Source organism: Gallinula chloropus, assembly GCF_964237585.1.
Source record: "Gallinula chloropus genome assembly, chromosome: 16".
In the NCBI taxonomy this organism is placed as follows: domain Eukaryota; kingdom Metazoa; phylum Chordata; class Aves; order Gruiformes; family Rallidae; genus Gallinula; species Gallinula chloropus.
The window spans coordinates 265,971-293,497 of record NC_140101.1 but is presented as its reverse complement, the minus strand read 5'-3'; the positions used below and the strand labels follow the sequence as shown (position 1 = coordinate 293,497).

Below are 27,527 nucleotides of genomic sequence, written 5' to 3'. Positions count from 1 at the left end.
CGTGCCGTTCCGTGCTATGCCGTGCCCTGACGAGCCGGCCCTGCAGCCGTGGGGGCGGCGCGGCGGGCGGTGCCGCGGGCACTAGGACCCCGGTCAGCGCCCGGCGGGGCCGCGCTCGGCGGCCGCCGGGGCCCGGAGCCACTTGTGGAGGCGGTGGGGCCATGAGCCGGCGGTTCACCGTCACCGCGCTGCCCCGCCACGGCCCCGCGGCCGCCCGCGGACCCGACCGCGGCGCGGGGGGCGGCTGCCTGCCCGACCGCGACGGCAGAGGTGAGCGCCCGGGCATGGCCGGCGGGGGGGGCACCGGGGGGGGGCTCCGTGGGGCAGGGTCCCTGGGGCAAGGTCGGTGGGCAGAGTCCAGCGGGGCAGGGTCCGCGGGGCAGGGCAGGGTCGGTGGGGAAGGGCTCCCAAGGCAGGGTCCGTGGGGAGGGTCTGCAGGACAGGGCAGGGCTGTCGGGACACCACGGGGATGTGTGGAGTCACCCCAGGCCAGTGGTAGCTTGGCTGGGTCCCTGAGAGGTGGCAGGGACCCCGGAATGGGGCTGGCAGGGAGCTGTGGGGCTCAGGGAATGGGGGAGTATGGGGCAGGGAGTAGGGCTTGGCTACCTGGGCAGGACCCCTCATCCCCGGGCTCTCCCCAGGGGCTGCCCAACTCCCAAGTGAGCTCCCTTACCCCATCCCCACCCTGGGGGTCTGTCAGAGCAAGGTGGGACCACTGGGATTGTGGTCAGGGTGCAGGGGTACGGCTGTGGGGCGCGAGATGCACACTGCTCCTTGGAGAGCCACGGAGGGGGGAATGTGGGGCTGTGGCTGGGCCAGTGCAAGGGCATGGGGGAGGGCAAGCTGTGGCTAGCCCATGGCTGCAGCAGCCCACCAGACTGTGCTGGGTGCTGGGGCCGGCAGGATGTCGCCTCATGGTCCCTGGGGGACATAGCAGTGGGACTGTGCCGTCACCGGAGCCATATCGATCCCAGAAACCCAGCCGACGGCAGCACCGCGCTGTGCGGAGCTGTGACCTTGCGCCCTCGGCAAAGGGCGCTGGTGGGAGGCAGCGAGCAGCCGGACAGGCGCCGTGACACCCAGGCCGGGCTCTGAGCCTGTGAGTGGGCTCTGACACCTGAGGCCCCCTGCCCAGGGGGCCATGGTGGGGTGTCCAGGGGCTGGACCTGGAGACGGGTGAGTGTGGGTCACTTGTCAACCCACGGCATCCCAGGGCGGCTGGGCCAGGCCCATGGGCTGTGCTGGGGGCTGAGCCACTGGTGACAATCTGGAGCTGCAGCTGGAGCCTGCGGCCCTCCAGGAATGGCTTATCAGCTCCGCCACTGATCTACTCGCAGGGAGCCAGGTGGGCTGGGCAAGGAGCAGGCCTGGCCAAGGGGGAGCTGGGGTGGGCACGCTGCTGGGGCCGTGGCAGGGGAGGCGCGGGGATGGCGTCCCTCGCTGGCTGAGCTGTGACCTTGCGCCCTCGCAGAGGACAGCCAGCAGCACAGCCCTGCCAGCCGGCACCCCAGGACCAGCCCTGCACGGGGGGGATGGCTGCAGCCATGACAGTGTCAATGCTGAGGGAGAAGCATGCGGGAGGGTCTCCAGGCCCCAATTCACGCTCTGCATCGCCCTGTGGCCTCGGGGCTGTAGATGAAGCCTCTTGGGGATGGTTGGGAGGGGGTCCTGTGGGGCTGGGCACCCGTGATGGGGCTGTGGACGGCAGAGCTGCCAGCATGGTACTGGGAAGGACTGGGTCGCAGGCGGGTGACTGGTCCTTCCCGGCATCACGCGCAGACACATCAGCCATCACCAGCACTGGGGTGGCGGAGGCCCCGGGACCTCAGAGCAGGTCCTGGGCTGGAGCGGGGGGGGGGCTGCAGCTCGCCATGCTGCTTGGTGCCCGGGCAGCGCGGGGACTCACAGGCGGCCGGGAGGTTCCCCTGCCCCGGCAGAGCCCGGCGCTGCGGGACCCCCGCGCTGCGGGACCCCCGCGCTGCCAGCTGGCCCGGCCCCGGGGCAGCGGTGCCCGGAGGGCTGGTGCCGGGGCCCTGGGGCCGCCCTGCCGCCGCCTCTCCGGGCCGGTGCTGCTCGTGGGCGGCCCCAGGCGGCCGGCTCGGGGTGTCTCTTGCGGGGGGTGTCAGCCCCGTGCGGACCCGCGGCGGGAGCTGCCTGGGGGCGGCCGCGGGAAGGGACTTCCCGGTGCGGGCACGGGGGCAGGAAAGGCTCCGCCGCGGCGACGCCAGGTCCGTGCGCAGGTTGCTAAAGCAGCGCGGCCGGAGCCGGGGCTGGGCCCGGGGCATCGGGACGGGGCGGCCGCGGTCGGTGCGGGTCCCGCGGGGGGGGGGGGCGCGGCGGGGAGCGGCCGGGGCTGCGCGGCGCTTCGCCGCCGCCAGGGGGCGCTGCGGGCCCGGCCCTGCCCCCGCCGGGGGTGTGTGTCGGCCCCGGCCCCGCCCGCTCCCCACACCCCGCGGCCGCCGGCGGGGCCCGGGCGCTGCCACAGGCCCGCGGCCCGCGGGGGTGTCCCGCAGCGCCCGCGGCAGCGGGGCCGGGGGTCGGGCGGGCCTCCCCGGGGACTCGGCTGTGCGGGGCTGAGCGCCCGTCCCGGGGCGCTGGCCGTGGGGCCGGGTGCCCGTCCCGGGGCGCTGGCCGTGGGGCACGGGGGGGGGGGGCACGGGGGCGTCCCTGGAGCGCAGCCCCGCCGTGTCCCGAGGCAGCCGGGCTCGGCGGCAGTCGCCATGGCAACCAACTGGTTAAGGAGCCTCTCTCGTTGCCATGGAAACCGGACCCGGTGTCATCCCTGCCGGCGGCTCCTGATGCTGGAGGAGAGTTTAGTGGCTCTTCCAGACCCGCGGGGGGGGGGGGGGGGGTCGGTGGGCAGGACCGTGTGGGGCGGCCGTTCTGTGGGGTGGGCGCGGGTGGCAGCCGGGGAGGGTGAGCTTGGGCGGCAGAAGGTCCCCGCTCACCCTGGCTGTGTCCTGGCTGCTGCCCTCAGGGACAACCCGCTCTGGCGCCACGGCTCTGTGGGGCCCAGACTGTGAGGGGGCACAGGGTGCCCCACAGGGTGCTGGGGCAGGGTCCCTGCAACCCCCCACTGAGGCACCAGGCACTGAGCACAGAGGGGTGCGTGTGAGGGGCAGGCTCTGCAGGGACTGTGCTAGGTGGGGGGCTCAGCCTTGCCTACCCGTCAGCCCCTGCTGCTGTGGCCCCCCAGCTCGCTCTGCTCCCCCAGCTTGGGGCCGTGCAGGGCAGGTTGTTGGGAGACGGGCTGCTCTCAGGGGGTACTGTTAAACGTGCCAAGGGGCTGTGCTGTAGAGGGGCTGTGCAGCACAGGGTGATGTGGGACTGTTCCCAGGGGGGCTGGGTAGCTCAAGCCCCGACTGCTGCCTGCAGCACCTTTCTGAGGTCTCTCCATGCCACTGAACCCTCCATGGGGTGCTCCAGTGGGTGCCAGGGCTTGGGGGTGCTTGCACAGGCTGTGGGGCCTGGCAGGGGTGCTGTGTAGAATGCAGGACACCCCAGCGCCTCGGCCAGCCACGCTCCTGCTCCCGAGCCTTTCGGGAGCAGCCGGCAATGGCTGTGCAGCGGCTCCTCAGCCGGCACCGTGCCCTCCAGCCCTTGCGCAGCTGTGGCAGCCCAGTGTCCCCAGGGCGCTGCGGCCGGCGCGAGGCTGGAGGCTGCTCTGGGGCTCCTGGGCCGTGCTGCCTGGGAGCGGGGCCCAGCGGGAGCAGGCTGCTTCCATGACTGCTCCCCGTGCGGGGCTGCCTGGCTGCCCCTTGCTGCAGCCGTGCTGCCGGCGAGACATCTGGGCAGGGCAGCTGGGGACGCGCAGCGCGGGGCCCTCGTGACGCAGGAGGTCACATCCTCCTGCTCTGCCCCACTGCCTCCTGCCCTGCCCCACTGCTGCCTTTCTGCTCTTGGCCTTGGGCAGCTGCATCAGCTCCCCATGCCTCTGCTCCCAGCCCCATGAGACACCGTCCATCCCCCCACATCCTGTCCTGCAGCTGGAGCTGGTGGCAGGTCCCAGCTGTCATCCCTGTCACCTCCAGGCTCTATTTTTGCCCTAGTGCTGGTGGTAGGTCCGTGACCTGCCTAGACGGGGGTGAGCAAGACTCCTCCATCCTACCAAAGTGCTGCCTCCTAGGGCTCATGGGGCTGGCAGGACCGAGCAGTGTGAGGCTCACCATGATGCAAATCACATGGCGTGGCCCCATTGCTGCTCTCCACTCCCCACTATGCCACCAGGCTCCTCCTGCCCCTTGTCCCCTTCCTTTTGGGGTCTGTCCTGCCCCAGCTCTTCTTTTTTCTCCTGGGACTTACCTAGCATTGTGCTCTTGATGCCCCAGCACTGCAAGGAGCACCCTGCTGAGCTGGGTCTGCTGTCCAGGCAGGGTGTGGGTCAGGAAGGCTGCTGCTGGTACCTGAGGATTGCTGCAGGTGGTGCAGTGTGCTGACTGGCATCTCTGCAGAGCGGCCACCTTCATCTCCTGGGTGGGCTGCTGCCAGGCTGCCCGCTCCGTGCTCTGGGGAGGTTTCCCAGTGCCTCCAGCACGTGTTTTGTTCCTGGGAGGTTTGACCGCTGCTGGTGACAGGACAAGCAAGGGCTGTGCATCTGGCTGCTGGGACACCTGCCCTGGGAAGGGCTGTGAGGATGGTTCCCCCATCCGGAGTCTGTGTGACATGGCACGTGCAGGGGGTCTGGGAGTGGGGATGAGCTGGGGGGGCTCTGCAGGGCTGCAGTGGCACAGGGTGGTTTGCAGGGATGCTGCGTATCCAAAACTGGCTCTAGCTCTTAAGGGTCTCATACAGCTCAGCACTCTCCATCCAGGGAGGGTGTGCAGAGGCAACATGTGAGATGGTCTGGCCGTGCCATGCCAACCCCTGGCCTGGCAGAGGAGCTGCGCAGCTCTCCCTCGTCATTCCTGGGCAGCTCTTGCAGTTAAGTGGGGCACTGATGCTGTGCCTGGCCCCGTGCCAGGATCCTGCCTGCACCAAGGCCCGGGGGCCACTTGCAGCTGATCCCCCCCTCCTCATGCCTAGGGAAAGCCACCTGCCTCTCTCCATCCCCAAGCTCCTCTGCCCGTGCCCTTGCCCTGCTTACAACCCCCGTGCAGAACCCCTTTCCCAGCACGCTGGGCAATGCAGCAGCACCCAGGGTGCTGGGAAAGGGGGCTGGTAGAGGGGCTGCAAGCAGCGCAAGGGCATGGGTGCTGCCCAAGCCATGTGAAGCTGCTCCACTTACAGGTCCCCAGTGCCAGGGCATCATGCTCACAGGCCAGCGTTAGGTCAGTGCCGTGCTGAGGGGCTGAGCCACCTCAGTCTGGCTCTGCCCTGGGGACACCCCCAATACGCCCCCCCTCCCCAGTGCTGGTCCGCACAGCCTAAGCAAATGCAGTTGACAGCGTAGCCTCCTGCGCTGCCGTCAAATCCCAGCCCCTGAAATGGAGCCATAATCCAGGGATTAGGGGATTAGTGGTCTTTCACGTGCTCCCTCCCCCCATCTGTTTTAGCTGGAAAATCCCTCTTGTGCCGAGCCCACGCGCCGCGGGCTCCTGTGCAGCTCCGCTCGCGTGGCGCCCGGCGCAGCCCCCGGCCCGCTGACCCCTGCCTGGCCACGGCCTCCGTGCAGGGGTGGGCTCTGCAACCCCCCCCAGGACCCAGCAGGGAGAGCAGGGCTGCCTGCTGCATCGTGCCTGCAGCCCTGGCAGTACAGGCAGTGCACGGGGGGCCAGCCCCATCCCTTGGGAGTGGGCCAGCCCCTTGCTCCAGCGCTGGCTCCTGCTCAAAGCCCAGGGACATGGGGCCGAGGGGACAGCGCTGCTGCAGCTGGACAGGGTCTGCGCTGGGGTCCTGGGTGGGGAGGGGGGCCGGGGGCTGAGCAAAGTGGGGTATGGCAGCACTTTGCCCACTCTGGGGCGGCTCCTGAGCTGCCCACCCTGTGTGAGGTCCGTCCTGCACCGTTTTCCATGGAGCTGGGGCTGTGCAGGTGAGGCTCCTGGGTGACGCCAGGCCCGGGGGTCCTGGCTGCAGCAGGCAGGGCAGGGGCTGGGGCTGCCAGCTGCGCTGCTGCGAGGGGTTCGAGCCCTCCCACCCCACAAGGTGAGGGCTGGGGAGCCTCTGCGCTGCAGAGCAGCTGGCCCCGTACCAGGAGAAAGTAAACAATTAATTACAGCCGTCAAGAAGTAACTAACGCCAGCATGCTGTCATGATCTCAGCCTGCTCTGGAGGAGATGCCGGGAGCTGCAGCCAGCTCTGGCTCTGGGATCCTCCTGGATTAAGTGGGTGAAAGAAGGGGGTGCTCTGAGTGGCCCTGAGGGGTCAGCACAGGGTCCTGTCGGCAGCCCCCCGCCTGAAGGCAGCCCAGAGCCCCGCAGCCCTGCCAGGGGACAGGCTGCCAGGGCCTGGGGGCTCCACAGGAGGCAGCAGGACCCAGGGGGTTGGCTCCTTTGCAGCCCTGCTCCGGGGTCAACCCCGGACCTGCTGTGCTGGGGGTCTGAGGGGAGCTGCACCGAGGTGTTCCCGGGAGCGGTGTGACCCTGGTCCCTCTGGAAACTCGGGGGTTCAGGCCCAGCCTGCTCCCATCTGTGGGCAGTGTTCCCTGCTCTGCAGGGCTGCTGCAGCCCGGCTGGGCAGAGCGGGGTTGGCTTCCCCTGTGGGACCCCTGACCCTGCTCCTGGGTGGTCTACCCGTCCCTCTCCCCTCTGGGGTGGGCTTGGACGATGGCGGCCGCAGGCCGGTCCCGTTGCTGGGGCCCTGCTACCTGGGGAGGGGTCCTCGGTGTGGCGGGCACTGCCCGACCCCCGGAGCTGCCCGGCCCTGGGCCTCGCTGCGGGCAGGGGCCGGGGCTGCCCGGGCAGGAGGTGGCGCAGACCCCAGGCCTGAACGTCCCTTGGGAACGCCTGGGTCCCGCAGGCTCTGCCCCGCCGCACAGCCCGAGCCGGGGGCCCGCTACAGGGAGCGGGCGGCGGGGTGCGGGGCCCGATGCTGGGTGCGGGGCCGTCCCGCCCGCGCCAGCCGGGGCCCGCAGCGCTGCCCGTGCCCCAGTTCCTCCCCCCGCCCGGCGCAGCCGGGAGGCGGCGTGCGCCCCGCTCCGCGCCCTCCCCCGCCTCGCCCCTGCCTGCCGCGGCTCCCCTCCCCGCGCGGCGGGGGCAATGCCTCCTGCATACGTGATGAAGTGAGCGGCCGGGCTGGGCTCCGCCGGCAGCAGCGAGCCGAGAGCCCGGGCGCCTCCGCACTGCAGCCCCCTCCCACCGGCGGCGGCGGGGGGCGGCGCGGGGACGCGGCTGGCTGCGGAGCGCGGCGCTCGCAGCTCCCGGGCAGCAGCGTGCGGCCGCGGGCAGCCGGCGCCATGCTGAACAACCTGGCCGATTGCGAGGACGGCGACGGCGGCGCCAGCCAAGGTGAGGGGCCGGGGGCCGGGGGCCGGGCGAGCCCGGGGCGGCCGCCCCTGACCGGGCTGGGGACCCGGGTTCGGCGCCGAGCCGGGGACTGCGAAGGCTGGAGGTGCCGCGGCCACCGGACCCCGCCGCGGGGCAGGCGGGCAGCGCCGGCACCGGCGGCCCCGCGGGGCTGCGGCGGGCGGTGCGGGGCCGCTCCCGCTCCCTCTCCCGCTGCCGGCCCGCGGCTGCGGCTCCCCGCCGCGGGCGCCTCCGCGCAGCCCCGGCCCCGCTCCCGTCGCTGCGGCAGCCCCGGGAAACGGCGTTGCTGCTGGAGCAGCGGCCGCGGCGGGCCCGAGCCGTGCCGGGGAGCCTCTTCCCGGGCGGGGGCTGCGGGCTGCGGGCTGCGCTCCGGGCGATCCCGCTGGCCGCCGGCCCCTGCCCTCTCCCGGGCACCCCCCGGTGACCGCTGCACCGGCCCGCTCGGGACCCCCGCGCTCGGCTGCCTCCCCCCCCCCACCCCTGCTACCTCTTCCCCATCTACCCCTGCCGCCTCCCCCCCTCCGGCTGCCGCCCACCCATCCTTGGCTACCTCCTCCCCATCCCTCCCTACCACCTCCCCCATCTCCGCTGCCGCCACCCCAGACCTCCTTACTGCCGCCCCCCCATATCCGGCTGCCGCCCCCCCAGCCCTACCTACCGACTCCCTCATACTCGCTGCCGCCCCCCCATTCCTCCCCGCTGTCGCCCCCCCAATCCCCGTCAGCCGCCCCCCCCCCATCCCTCTCTGCTGCCGCCCCCCTTCCCCCCCCCCCGCCCCCGCCCCGCATCCGCCGCCCCCCGGGGCCGCGCGGGGGCTCTGCCCGCCCGGTGCCTCCGCCGCTGTCCGCGGTGCTGAAGCGCCCAGGCCCTGCGCCGGGGCCGGCCGGAGCCGCTCGGCCCGGGGCCGCTGCGCTCTGCAGTGCCGAGCCGAACCGAACCGAGCCGAGCCGTGCCAAGCCTGGTCGTGCCGTACCGAGCCGCGCCGAACCGAGCCGAGCCGGTCCGCTCGGTCTATCCCGTGCCGTGCCTTGCCAGTCCGGTCCAGGCTGTGCCGTTCCTTGCCAAGCCGTGCCGTGCCGTGCCAGGCATGCTGCAGCCCCGGCGCAGTGCAGGCGGGCAGGGCCGCTGCGGGCAAGGGGATGGGGCTGAAGCCCCACGGGCAGCGGGGCCGCCGGGCCCAGGCAGCAGCCACACGACTGCTGTCACTCTGGCCCGAGGTCTCCCTGGAGCACCCACCGACAGCCGAGATGCTGCGGAGGGTCCTCGGGACCCTATGGGGCCATGCCCAGGCAGCACCCTCTCCTGCAGGTGTTTCTGTCGGGCACAGGGATGGGTTGGAGCCAGAGAAATGCAGCGATGTGCACGAGGGGACCTGCAGTGACTCTTTGACACCCCCAGCCTCTCACCAGCTGCCCTCACCCGGTCCCCTCGTGGGGTCAGATGAAAGCCCCAGCCAGGAGGGGACAGCGGCTCTGGCAGTTGCTGCAGAAGTCCCTGGCTGCCTGCAGTGAGGCTTTGGGCACAGCCACGATGAAGCCTTTGGTGTTCACTCTGCTCTGTCGACCTGAGCCTGTTTATTTGCTTGTTTATTCGCGGTTCCACTCAAGGTCAGGGCTGGCAGGAGTCTTCTGGGGGCACCTTGCCGTGCTCGGAGGGAGCCGCGCTGGCCCCTGGCCGTGCCCTTCCCTGGGCTGCCGCCCTCCCCTTGCCCTCTGCAGCACCAGGATCTGTCCCTCTCGCCGCGTTTCCATCGCGGCGGTGCTGGCGGCACGGTGACAGCCGTTTCTGCCTGGCTGGGGTCCGGCAGGGGGGCTGGACGTGGTGCCGCTACAGATGGACCAGGTGGACTGTCCCTGGAGCTGGGCCTGGCGACACAGCGCCCTGTGGGTCAGCGGGCACGGGGCTGGAGGTGGCGGCGGGGTCTGTGGATCTTGAGAGAGCTGGGAATGTCTCTGCGGAGGGGCATGTCAGGACCCTCTGGACTCATGCTGAGGGTGGCAGGGTGGCTGCTTCGGGGGAGGGAGGGGATTGCTTTTCTCCCTCCCCCTTCCCCCCGGAGGGTCACACTGAGCTCCCTGCCCAGGGTCTGCTGAGGTGATCATGGACAACCCGGGGCAGCAGCAGAACTGTTGCTTGCCTGCGGCCCCCCCGGTGCATCCCGGCTGCTCCAGCCTTGGCCGTCTGACAATTTTCCGACCTCAGCGGAGCCGCTGAAGCCTTGGGTGCCACTTGGGCCATTTCTGTCAGAAAGGCTGAGCAGTGGCCCTGCTCAGGTCCCTGCTCTGGACAGCCTGCAAGTGTCTCATGACAAGGGCTGGAAGGTCTCCAGCCCTGGCAGCCAGGCAAAGGCTGGGCTGGTGGCAGACCCTCTGGGGAGGTGGCAGGGAGCAGGGGAGAAGGCAAGGCTCCTGCAGTGTCCAGGCTGACAGCTTGCACCGTTCTGTTTGGGGTGTGGAAATGTCAGACACAGCCCCAGTGCAGGCTTCTGTGCCGGCACTCCAGCCTGGAGGCACTGGGCTGCCCAGGGAGGGGAGACCGGGGGCTGGGAGCTCTGCTGGAGCTTGTGTCCATGGCCATTACCGAGGCAGGGTTTGGGCTGTTGGAGAATCTGGGAAGCTGTTTAAATGCAGCCAGCCAAAGTGCCTGTGCTGGAAATCCTGCGCCTGCAGGGCTGGCTGATCAAAGGGAGGATAATCCCAGGTTTAGGAAGGAAGAGGATAGGTCTGAAGTAGCAGTTGGTCCAATTTGGGTCAGGCAGTGAAAGAATCCAGCCCAAAAGGCCACTCAGTGTGCTTGCTGGCTGGAGGGGCAATGTGCAGCCCCAAGGTTGGGGGAGTATCCAACTGCCCCCTGCCCCACCCCGTGCTGCAGCTGGGAGCCAGCACTGCTGTGCACGCTGCCAGCACGAGCCAGCGCTGCTCCGGACACCCATGGTCTCGGCTGGGGCCACAGGGGCTCCGTGGCCTCTCCAAGGGTTATCCTGCCTGGGGCAAGTGACGGATACCCTTGCTCAGGGGAGAAGGAAGCCTGAGTGGGAGCAGAGGTGCCAGCCACCTTGGCTGTCCCCATCTGCCTTAGGTACTCTAGGCCAGCAGTCCAGGGTCAGGCCAGTGGATGTGTGGCCACGTCCCCTTAATGGCCAGGGATGACAAAACAGCCCCGTGGCCTCCCCAACCAGCAGCTCCTGCAAAACGGCAGCAGCTGGGGACATCAGCCAGGGCCACGTGCTCACCCATGTGCTTGCTGGGCTGCTGGGGGTCACCCTGGGGTGCCCCTTGCTGCCAACCACGGGTAGAGCCCCGGGAAGCGGGAGGAGGCTGCTTGCCAGCCAGTGCCGTCGAACGCTCTGGCAAAAGTCAAGGTGCCCTGTGTGCCTCCTGGGGAGCCCAGGGGCGTCTCTGGGTGCTGTGAGCATCCACCGCACTCCTCCTGCCCCTGGGGCTGGGTGGTACAGGAGGAGCCAGCGCCCAGGCCCACGCAGGAGGGTCCCTGAGCTGCCGACATCCCTGTGCCAGCACCCGGTGCGCCCTGGGGTGCTGCAGGAGCACGAACAGAGGCTCGGGAGGAGCGCGGGGCCAGGGCTGCCCCTGCTGCATCCCTTGTCCCTGGCTGGCGCTGCAGCCCCAGCGCGCTGTCCCTGGGCAGGGCTCGCCCCTCAGCGTGCCCGGTGCCCGGGCCCCGCGGTGTGCCCGTGGAGGGGACGGGCTGGCCGCGGCCGGAGCAGGCAGCGGTCCCGGCGGCAGCTCTGGTTAATTAGCCCAGAGGGTTTGGCTGCCCGGGCTCCCCCCCAGCCAGTGCTCGGTGCCCTGCGCCATGTAAAGCGATTAGGGAGGATTTGGGATAAGGGACATGACGCTTCCCAACCCAATTTAGGGCTGAGTAAAAAGCCATTAGGAGATCTCATCGTGGCCGGTGCTGCAGCCCCAGCGCTGCCCCGTGGGGCGGGCGAGCTCCCGCGGGCCCCGGGATGCGCGGCCGGCTTTGGGATGCCCGGGGCAGGCGGGGTCGGTCTAACCCCTGCCGCGAACGGGACTGTGCGGTGCCCACAGCGGGGCTGCGGGTTCCTGCCAGCAATCCCGCCGTGAGCCCTTCCAGCCGCCGCAGCAAATTAAAAGGCCGATTCATGTTGAGTGATCCCTGGGGAGGGGTGCGGCTGAGCGCCGGGATCGAAGCCTGGCACGGCTCGGCTCGGCTCCGCTCACGCCGCTTCTCCCGCGCCGGGATGCCCGGGCTCGGCGCTGCCCGGCGCCGTCCTGCCCTCCCGCCCCGCTGCCGCTCGTCCCCGGGCTGTGCTGCCCCGCGTGTCCCCACGGCCCGGAGGTGTCACCCCGCCGGGCAGGGGCTGGCGGTGGCAGCGGCCGGGGTGGGCTCTGCCCGGGACGGGCTGCGGTGCCCCTGCCCGCCTCTGCCCGCGCAGACCCTGTGGCAGCTGCCGGGGGGAGGCTGCACCAGCCCCTCTGCGGCAAAATGGTCTCCGGCAGGAGCGGGGAGCGCATCGTCACCGGGACCCCGCGGCCCTGGCACTGAACTCCCGCCAGCCTGCGGGGGCCGGGGGGGGGCGAGGCGGGTGGCCGGGGGTCCCTCTGCGCCGTGGCCTGGGGCCGCCGGAGCTGTGCCGCCCGCGAGCCCCCGTGTCCCCACGTCCCGAGGCCTCTTCCCGGTGCCGCTTCTCCCGGCGGCACCACCAAGAGAGGGGCTTCCGTGCCCCGGGCCGGCCCCGGCAGCCCGGGTGATGCCGGCACCGGGCCGCGGCCCCTGCGGTACCGGGGAGGGGCGGTGCCGGGGCCGGGGGTGGGTGGGTCGAGAGGTCTGGGGGTGCTGTTGTGGCGCCGGCGGGTCGGAGCCTGGGCACCCTGGGGTGCTGCTGCTGTCTGCCGTGTGGAGCCGGGCAGTGCCGGTCCCGTGGGGTCGGGGCGGGCTGGGGGGGGGCCGGGGGTCCCGGCCGCGCCGTCCAGCGGGTGCTGGTGTGTCGGGGCGCGGGTGCCGTGCGGGGCCGGAGTCCGGCCGCCTGCGCCGTTACATAAGAGCGGGAGCCGAGGCGGCCGTGGCTCGCCGTTGCCATGGAAACCAGCACGGTGATGTCGTCGGCCGGGTACCAGGCGGTGATGCGAAGCCCCCGCGGGCTCCGCGCTCCCCGTGGGGTCCCAGGGCCTCGCCAGGCTTCGAGTATGTCCCCACTGCCGGGCTGCCCCCACCCCTGCGTCCCCGAGGCACCGCCCAGGCCCCTCTGTCCCACGGGGCTTAGGGTGAGGTCTGGACACCCCCTGTCCTGCACCCTTGCACCTGTGTGCTGCGATGGGCCTTGCTGTCATCACGGAGGGTGTCCCCACTGGCTGGACATCTCACATCCCTCCAGTCCCTGGAACTGGTGTGGGTCAAAGCCATGGTGAGCAGATGGGTGCCAGCCCGTGCCACTGCTGTTACCTAATAAGCAATGAGTGCATCACTTTAGACCAAACCTGCAGCAAGGAGAATGTTGGGTCTGCACTGAGAACCCCCCCACACCCTCTTCAGTGGGGCACATGGGGCAGGGCACATGCCAGCGGTGTGGGCCTTAGTGCCAGGCATATGTCTCAGGTGGCTCTGGAGCGAGGCCATCTGGACTCCATGGGCCAGGGTGTTCTGGTGCCGCCACCATGTCCATTCCAGTCCAGGAGAAGCTGCTGGGCTCTGCCCTGCAGTCTGGTTGCACCCCCAGGGACACTGCCACCTCGCTGCCCCATGCTGGAGGAGCCCGGGGCTGTTGGAGGCCAGGGGCCAGCCCAGGGGTCAGCACCACCTGTGGCGCTTGGGGCTTCACCTCCTGGTCAGCCAGGAGCGCCGCGGCTGCCGGGGAAATTGCAGATGGTGAATCACCGTTGCACACAGGCAAACTGACTCCCAGGATCCCGAATATGAGTCAACTGGCAGGAGGCAGCCGCTCTGCAAAGGACCAGGCGGCTCCAAACGGTCGCGGGGTCTGTCCCAGGGCTGTCGTGGTGTGTGGGTGGCTGTACCGCTCCGGCCCATGGGTGGCCCCTGAGCTGTCCCTGTGCTCCTGGGCACTCCCGGGCTCTGCACTCAAGGCTGGTGGGGAGCAGAACTCTTGACCCAGGTCTGAGGTGCAGAGCAGCTCTGTAGCCCTGCTCGCGTAGGCAGCCTGGGCAGTGCTGCTGCTGCCGTGGGAGTGTGATTGCCCTGGCTGCAGGGCCATGGTGGTGGGGAGGGGTGCGTGGCGGGGTGCCCCTCTCCTCCCGCCCAAGGCCAGGACCAGCCCAGCTGCCTGGGTTTCCCTGTGCTGCAGGGGCTGGCGTCTGCCAAGCCACTCTGCCCAGCACCATGTCCTTTGGCTCCCTGGCCCCGCATGGCCCCTGCCCCCCTCCTCTCTGGGCCTCCACTCAGGGCTGCGCAGCTCCGGCAGCACCATCCTCACTGCCGCTCCATTTCCAGCCTGATTTATTTCTGCTGCTCTGCAGCTCGGCTGTTTTCCTTGCTATTAAGCCGACTCCGGGTTTCTTCTGCACGAGGTCGTTAACGCAGCGACAGCCGCGGCCCCGTCCCAGCAGCTCTGCCTGCTCCGAGCCGCTGCCCCTGGCGCGAGCGGCGGTGCCGGCTTCTGGAGGTGGCACCGCCGGACACCTCCCTGCCTGGTGGCACAGCCGGCGTGGCTGCAGCCCCGGCTCCCGTGTTGCGTGTCGGGGAACAGGACCAAACAGCCGGCTGCTCGTCCCAGGCTCCACGCCAGGACTGTCCCCCTCTGCGGTGCTGCGCTGAGCAGCCGGCCGGGTCCTGCCCCTCCAGACGCAGAGCTGCGGGCAGCCCCGGCGCGCTCCACGCCATGAGTTATTGCTGCCAGCCGTCCCGCTGGGAGGGTTCCCCCTGGATCCACACCACTCGCCTCACTGCGCGGATGTGCTCCGGTGGGTCCACGCGCTGGCCTGGCAGGGCTGGGCAGGGCAGGGCTGGGCAGGGCAGTGCGTGGCTCCTGGGGACAGGCAGCCCCTGCCTGCACGTGGCACGAGAGGGAATGCGGGTGGCTGGGACACATGCCCTTCCCAACTGGGATCGGGCGTGAACATGGTACCCGTGGCCCCAGCAACACTCCTGCGGGAGCTGGGGGGCATTCCCAGCCCCTCGCAGCAGCAGCCCTGTGGGGTAGGTGCTCTCCCAGCATGGGCTGGGGTGAGGGCTGACCCGGTGGCATCTCTGCAGGCGATGGCAATCCCAAGGAGAGCAGCCCCTTCATCAACAGCACAGATCTGGAGAAGGGCAAAGAGTATGACGGCAAGAACATGGCCCTCTTTGAGGTAGGGCACACGGGCAGCAGGGCAGGGAGGGTGCCTGGGGCGGGAGCTGAGCTGGGAAGCTGTCCCACAGCACCCTGGGCCATGCCCTGGGCATTGGGACACAGGCCAGGGTCCCCCAGCTGCCACAGCTGTGCCCGGTGGGCAGGCAGTGGGGTGGCTTCTGGCTGAGTCCCCAGGTCCCAGAGCTGGCTGGGGTCCCAAGTGACTGTCCTGACGGCCTGGGGCTGTGCTCTCCACAGGAGGAGATGGACACCAGTCCAATGGTCTCGTCCCTGCTGAGTGGGCTGGCCAACTACACCAACCTGCCGCAGGGCAGCCGGGAGCACGAGGAGGCCGAGAACAATGACGGGGGCAAGAAGAAGCCAGTGCAGGTGAGGGACATGGACCCTTCTCCCGGCCCCTGCCTGTGCAGTGCCGGGCTGCGGGCTGTGGCAGGGACACCCAGGTCCCTTGGCCCTTGCAGGGAGGTGGTTTCACCTGGGGTCCCCGGCTGCGTTGCAGGAGGAGTGGGACCCCTCGCTCCTCTGCCAGCCAGGCCTGTGAGTCCTGATGGCTTCCTGCTCCCTTGGCAGGCTCCACGGATGGGCACCTTCATGGGTGTCTACCTGCCCTGTCTCCAGAACATCTTTGGGGTCATTCTCTTCCTGCGCCTCACCTGGGTGGTGGGAATCGCCGGCATCATGGAATCCTTCTGCATGGTCTTCCTCTGCTGCTCCTGCGTGAGTGATGGAGATGGCTGGGTCTCTGCTGGGCTAGCCCAGGGTCTGGGGGTCACCAGCCAGCCTGGCTGGGCTGTGGAGAGGTGCACTAGCTGCTGGCCCACCCTGTCCTGCCCATGTCCCTGCCCCTGCCCCACCCCTGCTCCTGCCCCAATTACATCAAGGAGAAACCTCTGGCTTCCCAAAGGAATCAGCAGCAGAATGGTGCTCAAACAGCGACCCAGATTGTAACCACTGTGGCGGGGGGGGATGGGATATGTGGTAGGGGGTCCCCTGCTCTGCCTTGCACATGTTGCAGTGAGCCATGTCACCAGGACAGTAACCCCAGGTACAGGGTGGGGTGGCCCCTCACGGCGCTGCTGGTCCCTCCAAGGGGCTCAGCCCTGCAGCTGCGCCATTTGCCAGCAACCCTGCCTGCCCATGCATCCATCCATCTGTCTCTCCCCGAGGCATCTGGGCCCTGTGGCACATCTCTGCATGGCCTCAGGGAGCCCCATGTCCCAGCATGGTCCCAGCTCCCCCTTCCCCCACCCCTGTCCCTCCGTCCCAGCGAGGACAGAGCTGTGCCTGCTGCTGACAGTGTGTTTCTTCCCACAGACGATGCTGACGGCCATTTCCATGAGTGCAATCGCCACCAACGGTGTGGTGCCAGGTAGAGCCAAGCCCGTGTCGGTGTCCGTGCCAGGGGCCAGGAGAGCTGGCTCCCTGATGGGTCGGGTGCCTGTGGGGATCCCCGTGCCCCAGAGGGGCTGGTCTGAGTGTGGCAAAGGGCTTTTCCCAGATGGCATCTCCCATGGCTGTCCCACTCCCTGGGCCGTGCTGGCTGAGCTCCGGGGCCGCCCCGTGCCACTCACGGGAGCGCTGACGTCTCTGCCAGCCGCTCCCCAGCCTTCTGCCACCAGCCTGCGCGGGTTCCCCATGGCCCAGGGGTAGTGCAGAGCAGGAACCGCCACCCGTCCCCAGAGCCGTGAGGTGCAGATGGCAGCGAGAGCCGCCAGCCACGGCTCCTCCTTCCGCCAGACTGGCGAGGCCCCGGGGGAGCCAGGGAGACACGAGCAGGAGGATGGGGAGCTGGGCGTGCCGGGCGCTCTGGGCTGGGTGCTGGGGTGGCCTCTCCTGCCCGTGTCCCCGGGTCACGCCAGACATGAGGACACTGCTGCGTGGCATCTCTACCCCTGGGGAGGCACTGGCAGGGTCTGGCTGTGCGGGTGCCCCTGAGCCGCCCCCCCCAGAGTGTGCCCAGCTCCGCAGAGCCCTGGGGAGCTGGTGGAGGGTGAGCTGCGCTGGCCCAGCTAGTCTGCCGAGCTGGGCACGGTGCTGACAGCCCCTGCGCAGGCAGGGTGTAATTAAGGCAATTTATCATCTCGCTGCCACGGTGGGACCATCGATCCCAGCAGCCTGGCTTTAAGGGCTCCTCTGGGAGAATGAAGCAGGGCATGGCCCATGTCCCTGGGGCTCCAGAGCTTGTTCTGGCATCTCAGGGACATGTGTCCCTGCGGCCATCACACCTGGCTCCTGGGCTCCTTGGGAATGTCTCTGCCAGTGTGGTCGCCTCTGCTGCTCCAGGGCCTGGGGAGTGCATCCTGCTCTGTGATGGAGCAGGGTCCAGGGCTCCCCCAGGCTGCCTGGCAGGGCTGGGGGGTGCTGCTGGGGTCAGGCTGGGACCCACTTTTCCTCTCTCTGGCAGCTGGTGGCTCCTACTACATGATCTCGCGCTCGCTGGGACCTGAGTTTGGTGGGGCTGTGGGGCTCTGCTTCTACCTGGGCACCACCTTTGCCGGCGCCATGTACATTCTGGGCACCATCGAAATCCTGCTGGTATGTGTCTGGTCCTTCCCCCAAGAGCTCAGGTCCTGGCAGGACAGCTCTGCCCTCACCTGCCTGTGCTGCCTACCAGGGAGCTGAGGCTTTGCACTGGGGCCGAGGGACCCTTCCCCAGAGTCCCCTCTGCAGGGCTGTTAGCTGATCAGTGATGCCATGACTCTCTCCCAGGCCTACATCTTCCCAGCCATGGCCATCTTCAAGGCAGAGGACGCCAGCGGAGAGGCAGCCGCAATGCTCAACAACATGCGTGTGTATGGCACCTGCGTGCTGACCTGCATGGCCACCGTGGTGTTCGTGGGGGTCAAGTACGTCAACAAGTTTGCCCTGGTCTTCCTGGGCTGTGTCATCCTTTCCATCCTGGCTATCTACGCTGGTGTCATCAAGTCGGCCTTCGACCCACCGAGCTTCCCGTGAGTATGGCGTCCCGCGGGGCTGTGGCAGGGCTGAGGCCGACAGGCGCACGGTCTGACTGACTGACTGACTGACTGACTGCCTGCCTGCTGCCTCCAGGATCTGCCTCCTGGGAAACAGGACCCTCTCGCGCCACGGCTTCGACCTCTGCACCAAGATGGTGGTGGAGGGCAACGAGACGGTGGGCTCCAAGCTCTGGGAGCTCTTCTGCACCTCCCGCTTCCTCAATGCCACCTGCGACGAGTACTTCACCATGAACAACGTGACTGAGATTGAGGGCATCCCCGGCGCAGCCAGTGGCCTCATCCAGGGTGGGCATGGGAACGGGGGCACGGGGGTGGAAGCATGGGGGTGGGGAGGTGGGGACAGCGGTGTGGGCGTGTGGGCACAGGGACAGAGGTGCAGGATGAGCCCCAGGGGAGCCGGGGGGGGCAGTGGCCGTGCCTGCTGGGCAGTGCTGGTGGAGGGGCCAGTGCTGCAGAGGGCTGGTGTGTATGGGGGCAGCTGGCCCCACAGGCATGCTGGGCAGGTGGTGTGGGGGCCAGCAGGCAGTGCCAGGTCCAGGGGTGACAGTGTGCGTGGGCAGTCACTGCTGTGGGCTGCTCTGCCCCTCAGGCACGTGATCCACGCTCACACCGTGCCGGACAGTGGGATGGGCTCCTGCACTGTGTGACCCAGCTGGGTGCTGCAGCCACCCACACATGGTCTGTGCCAGCCAGACCACAGCAGGACGGCTCCAAAGGATCCCCGGAGTCTGGGGAGGAATAAATCCTCCCTCTGTTTCCTCTTGGCCTTCAGAAAGGCTGGTATTGATTTGAGGTTTCCTGAGAAGCGATTGTCCCTTGGGGACACTTTGCTGCTGCGGCCGCAGCTGTGCTGGTAGAGTGGCCAGGGCTGCAGGAAAACTCGGGAATTTGTTGGGAGGAGCCACTTTTGACCTGTTTTTCCAGAGATGCTGGTACATTTGCCAGGTGCTCACACTCTGCAGCCGGCTTCAGAGGCTGATACTCAGTGTCACGTTCAGAGGGCATTTGCAGACATCTTCTCCATGGGGATGGAGCTGACGGGATCTGCTCTGCATGCTCCCGCACTGGGGAGGATGTCAGGGCTCAGAAGGGCAGTACCCCATTGGGCTTCCCTGCCTGTGGAGCCATGGGTGGGTTCAGCCCTTCCCTGGTGCAGCAGCCAGGCCGGGTGCTCCTGCAGTGCTAGGCTGGGTGTCAGGGCAGGACACTGGATGCATACAGCGAGCTCAGGGCTTTCCTGTCTCCAGGGTTCCCACAGAGCACCACAGGAGCTGGGTGCCTGGGCCATCCCTGTCTGTCACCTGAGAGTGGTGAGGGGAGGTCACGCAGCTGGGGAGGGGTGGTCAGTGGTGGGTGCTGAGGACTGGTCCCTGTGGGGCACCTTTGGGCTGGCTTAGCATCCCCTTTGCGATGTCGTGCCGAGGGCTGCTGGCCTCTCTGTGCTACGCCCGGGGCAGTGGCTGCTCTCTGCTGCTCCAGTTTCTCACCGCGATCTGTGGCCAAGGCAGCACGTGGAGGGACACTAAGCCTGTTACATCAGTCCCGCACTCGTAATCCCATCAAAAACATTATCAAGTTACTTTGACACGATCCACTTTCCTTAAACCTGTGTTGATCAGCATTAATTATATTACCTTCTTAATTATTTGCTACTGCAATCCCATGTCAGCTGCTCTAGTATCTTGCAGGGACAACGCCGGCGGCAGGACAGACCTGCCCTGGCCTCCCACCTGCACCACCCTGCCTGTCCCCAGGCCAGGGCGCTTCGGCTGGTACCACCTCCCTTGCCAGGCAGATGCCAGCGACCCTGGCTGTGCCAGACACCCCCGTGCTCCATCCCTGGGGGCTGCGGGGTGGGAGGGTGCTGTGCTGGGTGCGGGTGGTTCTCTAGCGGCCTCCTCAAGCCTCCTGCCTCCTCGCAGAGAACCTCTGGAGCTCGTACCTGACCAAGGGCGTGATCGTGGAGAAGCGGGGGCTGCCCTCCGTGAGCCCCCCGGACGCCCCCGTGGACATGGACCAGCCCTACGTCTTCAGCGACATGACCTCCTACTTCACCCTGCTCGTCGGCATTTACTTCCCCTCGGTCACAGGTGGGAGCCGCCGGTGCCGGTGCCGCCGCCGCTCACGTGCCGCCGGGCGCGCTCCCGCCCAGCCCCACGTGCGCCCGGTGCGGGGGCGGATCCATCCCGCGGATCCATCCCGCGCCTCCCCCGCAGCCGCCCGCGCTCCAGATCTGACGGTGCCGCTCGGCGCCGCGCTGACGTCCCGCGGCTCCGGTATTTATAGCTGCCCGGGGGCGGAGGAGCTTCCCCCCCCCACCCCACCCCTTCCCACCCGCCCCGCGCCCCAGTCCCGCTGCGCAGCCGCCGCCGGGTCCCGTCCCGCGGCTCTGCCGGTGTCCCGGGGCCGATGGGACCCGCCGGGGCTGTCCCAGGCGCGGCGATCACCGGCGGCGTCCCGGGGCGCCGCTTTGCACGACGTCCCCGTCGCCCCCTTACCGGGGGGGCCCGGTGTTTGCGCGGTGCCCGCAGTGATGCGGGGTCGGCTGCGGGGTCCGGGGCGGGGCGGCGGCAGCCCCGGCTGCAGCGGGTCGTCCCTCGGGCCGCGCCCCGGCCGGGCTCCCGCCGCCTTCCCGGGGCGGTGCCGGGGCCCGAGCCTGTCCCCGCCGCTGCTGAAGTCACCGTCCCTACTTGAGCTAATTAAGGGCTAATGAGCCTTACGAGCGTTTCGAGCCTAATCCTCGAGTGGCCTCGGGCTCGGCTCGGGGGGGAGCGCTGGGGGCGCGGGGAGCCGGCTGGGTGCTGCGTGCGGCTCCCCGGCCTGGCGCGGCGCCGGGGCTCGCCCGGTGCCCGGTGTGAGCTGAGTGCCGGCTGGGACCGGAGCGGGCCTTGTCTCCGCCCGCCGTGGCACCGTGTCCCCTCTTTCCCCAGGCATCATGGCCGGCTCCAACCGCTCCGGAGACCTGCGGGACGCCCAGAAGTCCATCCCCACCGGCACCATCCTGGCCATCGCCACCACCTCCGCGGTCTGTATCCTTCAGGGCTCGTCTGGGCCGCGGGGCTGTGGGCGGGTGGGTTCCATGTGCCGTGTGGACCCGCTCAGGTGCCTGGCGGGGCTGGGGTCCTGGCGCCCCACGGGCAAGGGGCGGGTGGGACTGGGGGTCCTCCTGGTGCTCCTTGACTGCCTGGCAGACATCAGCTCCGTCGTGCTCTTCGGGGCGTGCATCGAGGGGGTCGTCCTGCGCGACAAGTGAGTGTTCCAGGGCTGGCGTGGGGGGAGCCCCGTGCGCCCCAGGAGGGCAGGGGTGGCCTGGGGGGAGCTGTAGTTGGGACACACTGGGTGGGTGGGTTGGCACTGGATGGTCTGCGGGGGCCTTGGGTTGAGAGCGCCAGGTGGGGGAGAACTTGTAAACAAGCTCTGGGGGTTCGTATGTGTCCTGACATCCCCCCTCCCCCCGATGTTTTGCTGCACATCCGCAGCCCTTCCTCCCGCTCCAGGGCTGCAGGCAGCATGTTTGTTTGTCAACAGGCAGGGCTGCCAGCGCTGCCGCTCTATCTGGGGCAGCCCTGCTCCGCGCACGCGGCAGGTGACACTTCTGGGTCGCCAGCGCCAACAGGAACGGGCTGCAGCCACACGCAGCCGTGACCGGCCTCCTCCCGGCACAGGGCATGGGGACCCCCCCGTCCCACGCCATCCCCTGTCCCCTCACGGCCACGGATGGGGGATGGACCCTGCCTGCCTGAGACCACCCTCTCTTGCTCGCCCCCCACGGGGGATGGGAGGTGTCAGTGGCCGGGGCAGGGCCCATCTCCGGTCCCGTTTACCCCTGCCCGTGGTGCTGGTGCTCTCTGGCTCAGCTGCGGGACAGAGCCACGGGTGATGCTGGTGCCCCACAGGTTTGGTGAAGCCGTCAATGGGAACCTGGTGGTTGGCACCCTGGCGTGGCCATCCCCGTGGGTCATTGTCATCGGCTCCTTCTTCTCCACGTGTGGGGCTGGGCTGCAGAGTCTCACCGGAGCCCCTCGCCTCCTGCAAGCCATCTCCAGGGATGGGATCGTGCCCTTCCTCAGGGTAGGTGCCCCCCCGAGCCCGGTTCTGCCCGCCCTGAGCCCCAGGCCCCCACGGCGGCCTGCGCTGCCTCCTCCCGACATCACCACCTGCCACAGCGGCACAGCTGCCCCGGCCTTGTCCCCCCGGCACTGGCGGGGTGGCCGTGGTGGGTTTGGCCGGGGTGTCAGTGGGAGGAGGATGCTGGGAAAGGTCAGGATCCCCTCCCCCCGCTGCGGTGCCGCTTCATATTTTATCTGCTCTCTGAAGACGTGTTCTCACAACCTCGTCTCTCCAAATTCAACCCGACAGCTCCCCCCAGGGAAGAGCAGGCTAATTTTATCCTTCCTCCTTCACCCTGCCAGCCCCAGTCAGAGCTCTTGCGAGCGCCGCCTGCACCCTCTAATGCATCCAGACACGCGCCCCCGGCCCCCACCCTCACACCCGGGCTCTACGCTGGCTGTGCCAGGCTGAGCTGGGGCTCATCCCTAGGTGGGTGTCCCAGGGGTACAGTGACTGCTCTGGATGCAGGGAGGGCCGCAGAGTCTGCTCTGCTGGCAGAGGGAGCCAGTCCTGCCAGCCCTGGGAACACTCTCCTGGCAGGACCTGGCTGTGCCAGCCAGGTCATGGCAGCGCTCAGGAGGTCCCGGTGCACCCAGTCCCTGCTGCCAGCCAGGGCTGGGTCTATGGGAGGGTCTGGCCCCATCGGGTTGTGCCAAGGACACTCACCCAGGACCATGTGGCACCAGCATCTCGGAGCCCTGACGCACCCTTTTTCCCATCTGCTTCCAGGTCTTTGGCCATGGCAAAGCCAATGGGGAGCCGACGTGGGCCCTGCTGCTCACAGCCTGCATCTGCGAGATCGGGATCCTGATTGCCTCCCTGGACGAGGTGGCTCCCATCCTCTCCATGTAGGCAGCATGCTCTGTCCACCCGCGTCTTCACGAGCAGCAGACGGGCCCATGCCCCCTCACCCTGCCCAGGCGGGTGGTGCCTGTGGGTCTCTGGTCCTTGAGGGGGGGGATGCCCCCACCTGGGAAGAGGGAACCCCAGGGACCCTCCTCAAGCCAGCATCGCCTGGTTGCTCCACAGCCCCAGCTCCCCTGCGTGTCGGTGGGGTTCGCTTCACCACTGGTGACCCCAGGGCTGGGAGGTGTGGCGGGGCCTGGCTGCATCCCTGGTGCAGCCCGATGCTCCTGGCTCAGCCTTGGGCTCTCTGCTGCAGGTTTTTCCTCATGTGCTACATGTTTGTCAACCTGGCCTGTGCGGTGCAGACGCTGCTGCGGACGCCCAACTGGCGGCCTCGCTTCCGCTACTACCACTGGTGAGCTGGGCTGGGACCAGAGGGGATGGAGCGTCCTGCCAGCCCGGCTGGGGATCCCTGGCGCGGCTGCTGGGGGCACTGACGGCGCGGTGCTCTCTGCAGGACCCTGTCCTTCCTGGGCATGAGCCTCTGCTTGGCGCTGATGTTCATCTGCTCCTGGTACTACGCGCTGGTGGCCATGCTGATCGCCGGCCTCATCTACAAATACATCGAGTACCGCGGGTAAGGGCGGTCGTGAGGCTGCAGACCCAGCTCTGACAGTGGCTGCTCGGCTCCCTGGGATGCTCTGGGGTGCTGGTGTGGTGCTCCATGCCCGAAGCTGTGTCCGTCCCTTATGTGCTGCTGGTTCCCGCAGGGCGGAGAAGGAGTGGGGCGATGGGATCCGGGGGCTGTCCCTGAGTGCAGCCCGCTACGCCCTGCTGCGGCTGGAGGAGGGTCCCCCGCACACCAAGAACTGGAGGTGAGGCCGGGCTGGGGCATGGGGGGCTGGGACAGGGGCTGAGGCCGGCCAGGGCACGGGCGCTGACTGCAGGACTGTCTTTCTAGGCCACAGCTGCTGGTCCTGGTCCGTGGGGATCAGGAGCAGAACGTGGTGCACCCACAGCTCCTGTCCTTCACGTCGCAGCTCAAGGCTGGTAAAGGCCTCACCATCGTGGCCTCTGTGCTGGAAGGGACTTTCCTGGACAACCACCCACAGGCACAGAGAGCAGAAGAGGTGAGAGCTGCTCACACCGGCGCTGCTGACCGTGCCGGGCCAGGTTCTGCCAGCAATGGGTGCCCATGCCCACGCCTCCCCAGACAGTACAGACACCAGTACCAGCTAGGCACTGGTCCCAGTCCTGGCCAGCTGCTGCGGGGCTTGGCACAGCACAGCACGGCGCCCAGCCAGGGGCTGCTGTGCAGAGCAGACCCCCAGTTGCTCTATGGCTGCTGCACCCCCTGAGGTCCCCATGGCTCCTGAGGTCCCCACAGCCCCCGCGGCCCTGGTGCCAGGCAGGGTAGGACATGAGAGACTTCCCTGCCAGAGCAAGAGCCCTCCTTGCTCCCTCCCTCCCTCCCTCCCTCCCTCTGTCCCCCCCTCCCCGCACCTCTGCACCAGCCGAGCAGCGCATTAATGAGATTAAGCCGTCGGAAGCAAACAGTTTCTCTCCCATGCAGACATGTTATAATTTCCCTGAGTAAATAACTCTAATTGCCGCTCTGCCGCCCGTCAGAGCGCTGGCACGGGGACACCCTCCGCTCGGCACAGCACAGAGCTGTGCGCCAGCTCCGCTCGCTGCCGGGCCTCCCCTCCCACAGAGCCGCCAGCCTGCCGTGGGGCTCAGACACGGGCACCCCAGGGCCCCACCGCCTGCCCGGCCAGCGTGCCGCTGCTGGGGCTGGTAGCCGTGCTGCCCGTCCCCGGGCTCTGCGGGCTCTGACCTCTCCTCTCCCACCACCAGTCCATCCGCCGCCTGATGGAAGCGGAGAAGGTGAAGGGCTTTTGCCAGGTGGTGATCTCCTCCAACCTGCGGGACGGCATGTCTCACCTCATCCAGTCCAGTGGGCTGGGGGGGCTGCAGCACAACACGGTGCTGGTGGGCTGGCCGCGCAGCTGGCGCCAGAAGGAGGACCACCAGACCTGGAGGAACTTCATCGGTAGGCACCACCAAGGGCGGGTTCCACCAGGCTGGGGGGGAACGGGGAGGGGGGGGGGCTGCAATACACCACAGCTGACGTGGCCCTTCCCCCTCCCAGAGCTGGTGCGAGAGACCACGGCCGGGCACCTGGCCTTGCTGGTGGCCAAGAACGTTGCCATGTTCCCGGGCAACCAGGAGCGGTTCTCAGAGGGCCACATCGACGTCTGGTGGATTGTCCACGATGGGGGGATGCTCATGCTGCTGCCCTTCCTCCTGCGGCACCACAAGGTAGCTCAGGCCCCGTGGCGTGGGGCAGGGGGGGCCAGGGCCTCTCGTCCCCAGGCCGTGCCCATACCTCCTTCCCTCGCAGGTCTGGCGCAAGTGCAAGATGCGAATCTTCACGGTGGCGCAGATGGATGACAACAGCATCCAGATGAAGAAGGACCTGACCACGTTCCTCTACCACCTGCGCATCACTGCCGAGGTGGAGGTGGTGGAGATGGTGAGTGCTGGGATGGTGGCACATGCCACAGGCAGGGATGCTGTGCGTGCAGAAGGCAGATAGACCCTGCCGTGGGGGCAGAGCACCGAGGGGGGAACACAGCATCCCAGGAAGGGATGTAGGACCATAGGGATACGTAGGTCTGCAGGGCCAGGCTGGGAGCTGTGAGTGCAGCTCACCCTGCCCCGTGGTTGCTCCTGTGTACCCCCTGCAGCACGAGAGCGACATCTCTGCCTACACATACGAGAAGACACTGGTGATGGAGCAGCGTTCCCAGATCCTCAAGCAAATGCACCTCACCAAGAATGAGCGGGAGCGGGAGGTAGGGATGCAGGGCAGCCTGGGGGGGTTCCAGCCCCACTGGTGGCTGTGCTGCAGTTCTGTGCACTCATCCTGCTGGGGAGCTGGGGCTGCAGGCTGGGGTCTGCCCAGCCAAGCCCTCTTCTACCTCTCTCCCCTGGATGACACTGTCCTACACAGATCCAGAGCATCACAGACGAGTCCCGTGGCTCCATTCGGCGCAAAAACCCGGCCAACACCCGCCTGCGCCTGAGCGTCCCTGAGGAGCAGGTGGGCGATGGTGAGGAGAAGCCAGAGGAGGAGGTGAGGAGCTGCACCAGGATGGGTCCCGGGAAGGCAGTTAGCCCCAGCCCCTGCCCACTGTCCCCCCTCTCCTCTCTGCAGGTCCAGCTCATCCATGACAAAAACGCCACCACCTTCTCCAGCAGCTCCCAGTCCCCTGGAGATGAGGTGGAGACGGCTCCCGAGAAGGTGCATCTCACCTGGACCAAGGAGAAATCTGTCGCTGAGAAGAACAAGAGCAAGAGCCCTGTCAGCCCTGAGGGCATCAAGGACTTCTTCAACATGAAGCCGTACGGCCCTGCATGCTGCCGCCCCATCCCACCCACACCCCCCATCCCCGGCCATCCCTGCCCATCCAGCCGGGCAGGCAGAGGCCGGCAGCACCGGCTGGGTCCTTGCTCTGAGGGGGGAATTCCAGCAGCCTGGATCTCCTGAGCTCGTCCCTGCAGAGGGGCTGGGTGGGAGGTGCAGTGGGGTCCCCACGCAGACAAGGGACAGGGCGCTGGGCAGCATTTGCTGTGGGGACTCGGGATGCTCGCCTGGCACTCACCTCCTCTCTTTCTCTCCCTCTCCCTCTCCTTTTCCGGCTCCATCATGCTCCTGGCAGCGAGTGGGAGAACCTGTAAGTCCGGGTTGGGCTGGGGGCTGGGTCCCAGGGTGGGGGGCAGTGGGATGTGGCTCATGGGGCAACGCACCCTGAGCCATGGGGGTTGCCCCAGCGCGTGAGGGCGGCTGGGTGCGCTGTGACAGCCGCTGCCAGGGCCCTGCCAGACATGTCACCCGGGTGGCAGGCGGGGGCCGTGTCTGCCAGCCCCTGCGCAGGCTCCGAGTGCTGTGTGCTGCCCTGTCACACGCGCCTGGGCTGGGGCACCCGTGGTGACGCTCACGCCGTCTGCTCCCGCTCGCTCCCACGCGGCCGGGCCCCGGGACGCCGTGCTGTGCTGCTGCCCCGGGACCGAGCGGCACCCTGCCAGCCAGAGCCATGTGGGCAAAGCTCACTGTGCCCCAAGCTCATACCACAGCCCAGGCTTGGGCTTCTCTGGGGCAGGAGGACAGCCCAGCTTCTAGCCCCTTGGGTCTGGTGTGGGGCTGGAGGTTGTCTACACCCACCTCAGTGCCCATCTCTGTGCCCACACGTGCTCTCGCCCCCAGGAACCAGTCCAATGTGCGGAGGATGCACACGGCTGTGAAGCTCAATGAGGTGATTGTGAAGAAGTCCCAGGACGCCAAGCTGGTCCTGTTGAACATGCCGGGGCCTCCCCGCAACCGCAAAGGGGATGAGAACTGTATCCTTCCTGTGGGGCCCCTGCCTCGGGGCTGGTGGGAAGACCCCTCTCTGCAGGGTGGGTGCTGGGTGCTGTGACTTCCCCAAGGCTGATGGATCTTGCACATGAGTGTCAGGGCACCGGTCCTGAGCCTGGACCTCCCCTGTGCCTCCTGCCCCCCCACACCCCTGGGTCTGACAGCCAAGATGACGCATGTGGGGTGGGTGGTGGGGCCGTGTGACATTGGCTCTGTGTGGGCAGAGATTGGGGAGGGGGGCTGCCAGCCCCTCAGCTCAAGCCAGACCCTCCCAGGTCCAACGTGGGGATGCTGTGCTGTGGGTTGGCTCTCCTGGAGTGGGGTCAGGCAGGGATGGCGTGGGCCTGTCCCCGTGCTCCTCCATGGCACCAGTGACCCTTGACTGCTGGGCAGATATGGAGTTCCTGGAAGTGCTGACAGAGCACCTGGACCGAGTGCTCCTGGTGCGTGGTGGGGGCCGGGAGGTCATCACCATCTACTCCTGA

The 27,527-nt window shown here is 68.4% G+C and overlaps 1 protein-coding gene across 2 annotated transcripts; it reads left to right on the top strand.

Moving 5' to 3' along the window:
• Positions 1-161: 161 nt before the first annotated feature.
• On the top strand, positions 162-27,527 carry SLC12A5 (solute carrier family 12 member 5; the record flags this gene model as incomplete). Of its 2 annotated transcripts, none has more annotated exons than XM_084271744.1 (26): positions 162-270; positions 14,592-14,686; positions 14,926-15,057; positions 15,259-15,405; positions 16,003-16,057; positions 17,093-17,223; positions 17,398-17,639; positions 17,740-17,951; positions 19,589-19,756; positions 20,597-20,695; positions 20,858-20,915; positions 21,563-21,737; positions 22,506-22,624; positions 22,939-23,037; positions 23,140-23,259; positions 23,393-23,497; positions 23,584-23,752; positions 24,480-24,675; positions 24,775-24,944; positions 25,027-25,158; positions 25,373-25,480; positions 25,639-25,761; positions 25,843-26,030; positions 26,348-26,362; positions 26,893-27,026; positions 27,436-27,527. In XM_084271744.1, the coding sequence occupies 26 exons, from the start codon at positions 162-164 to the stop codon at positions 27,525-27,527; spliced, it is 3,393 nt and encodes a 1,130-aa protein (XP_084127870.1). The 2 variants fall into 2 exon arrangements, with proteins under 2 accessions (XP_084127870.1, XP_084127871.1); XM_084271745.1 differs by lacking the exon at positions 162-270 and adding an exon at positions 7,331-7,382.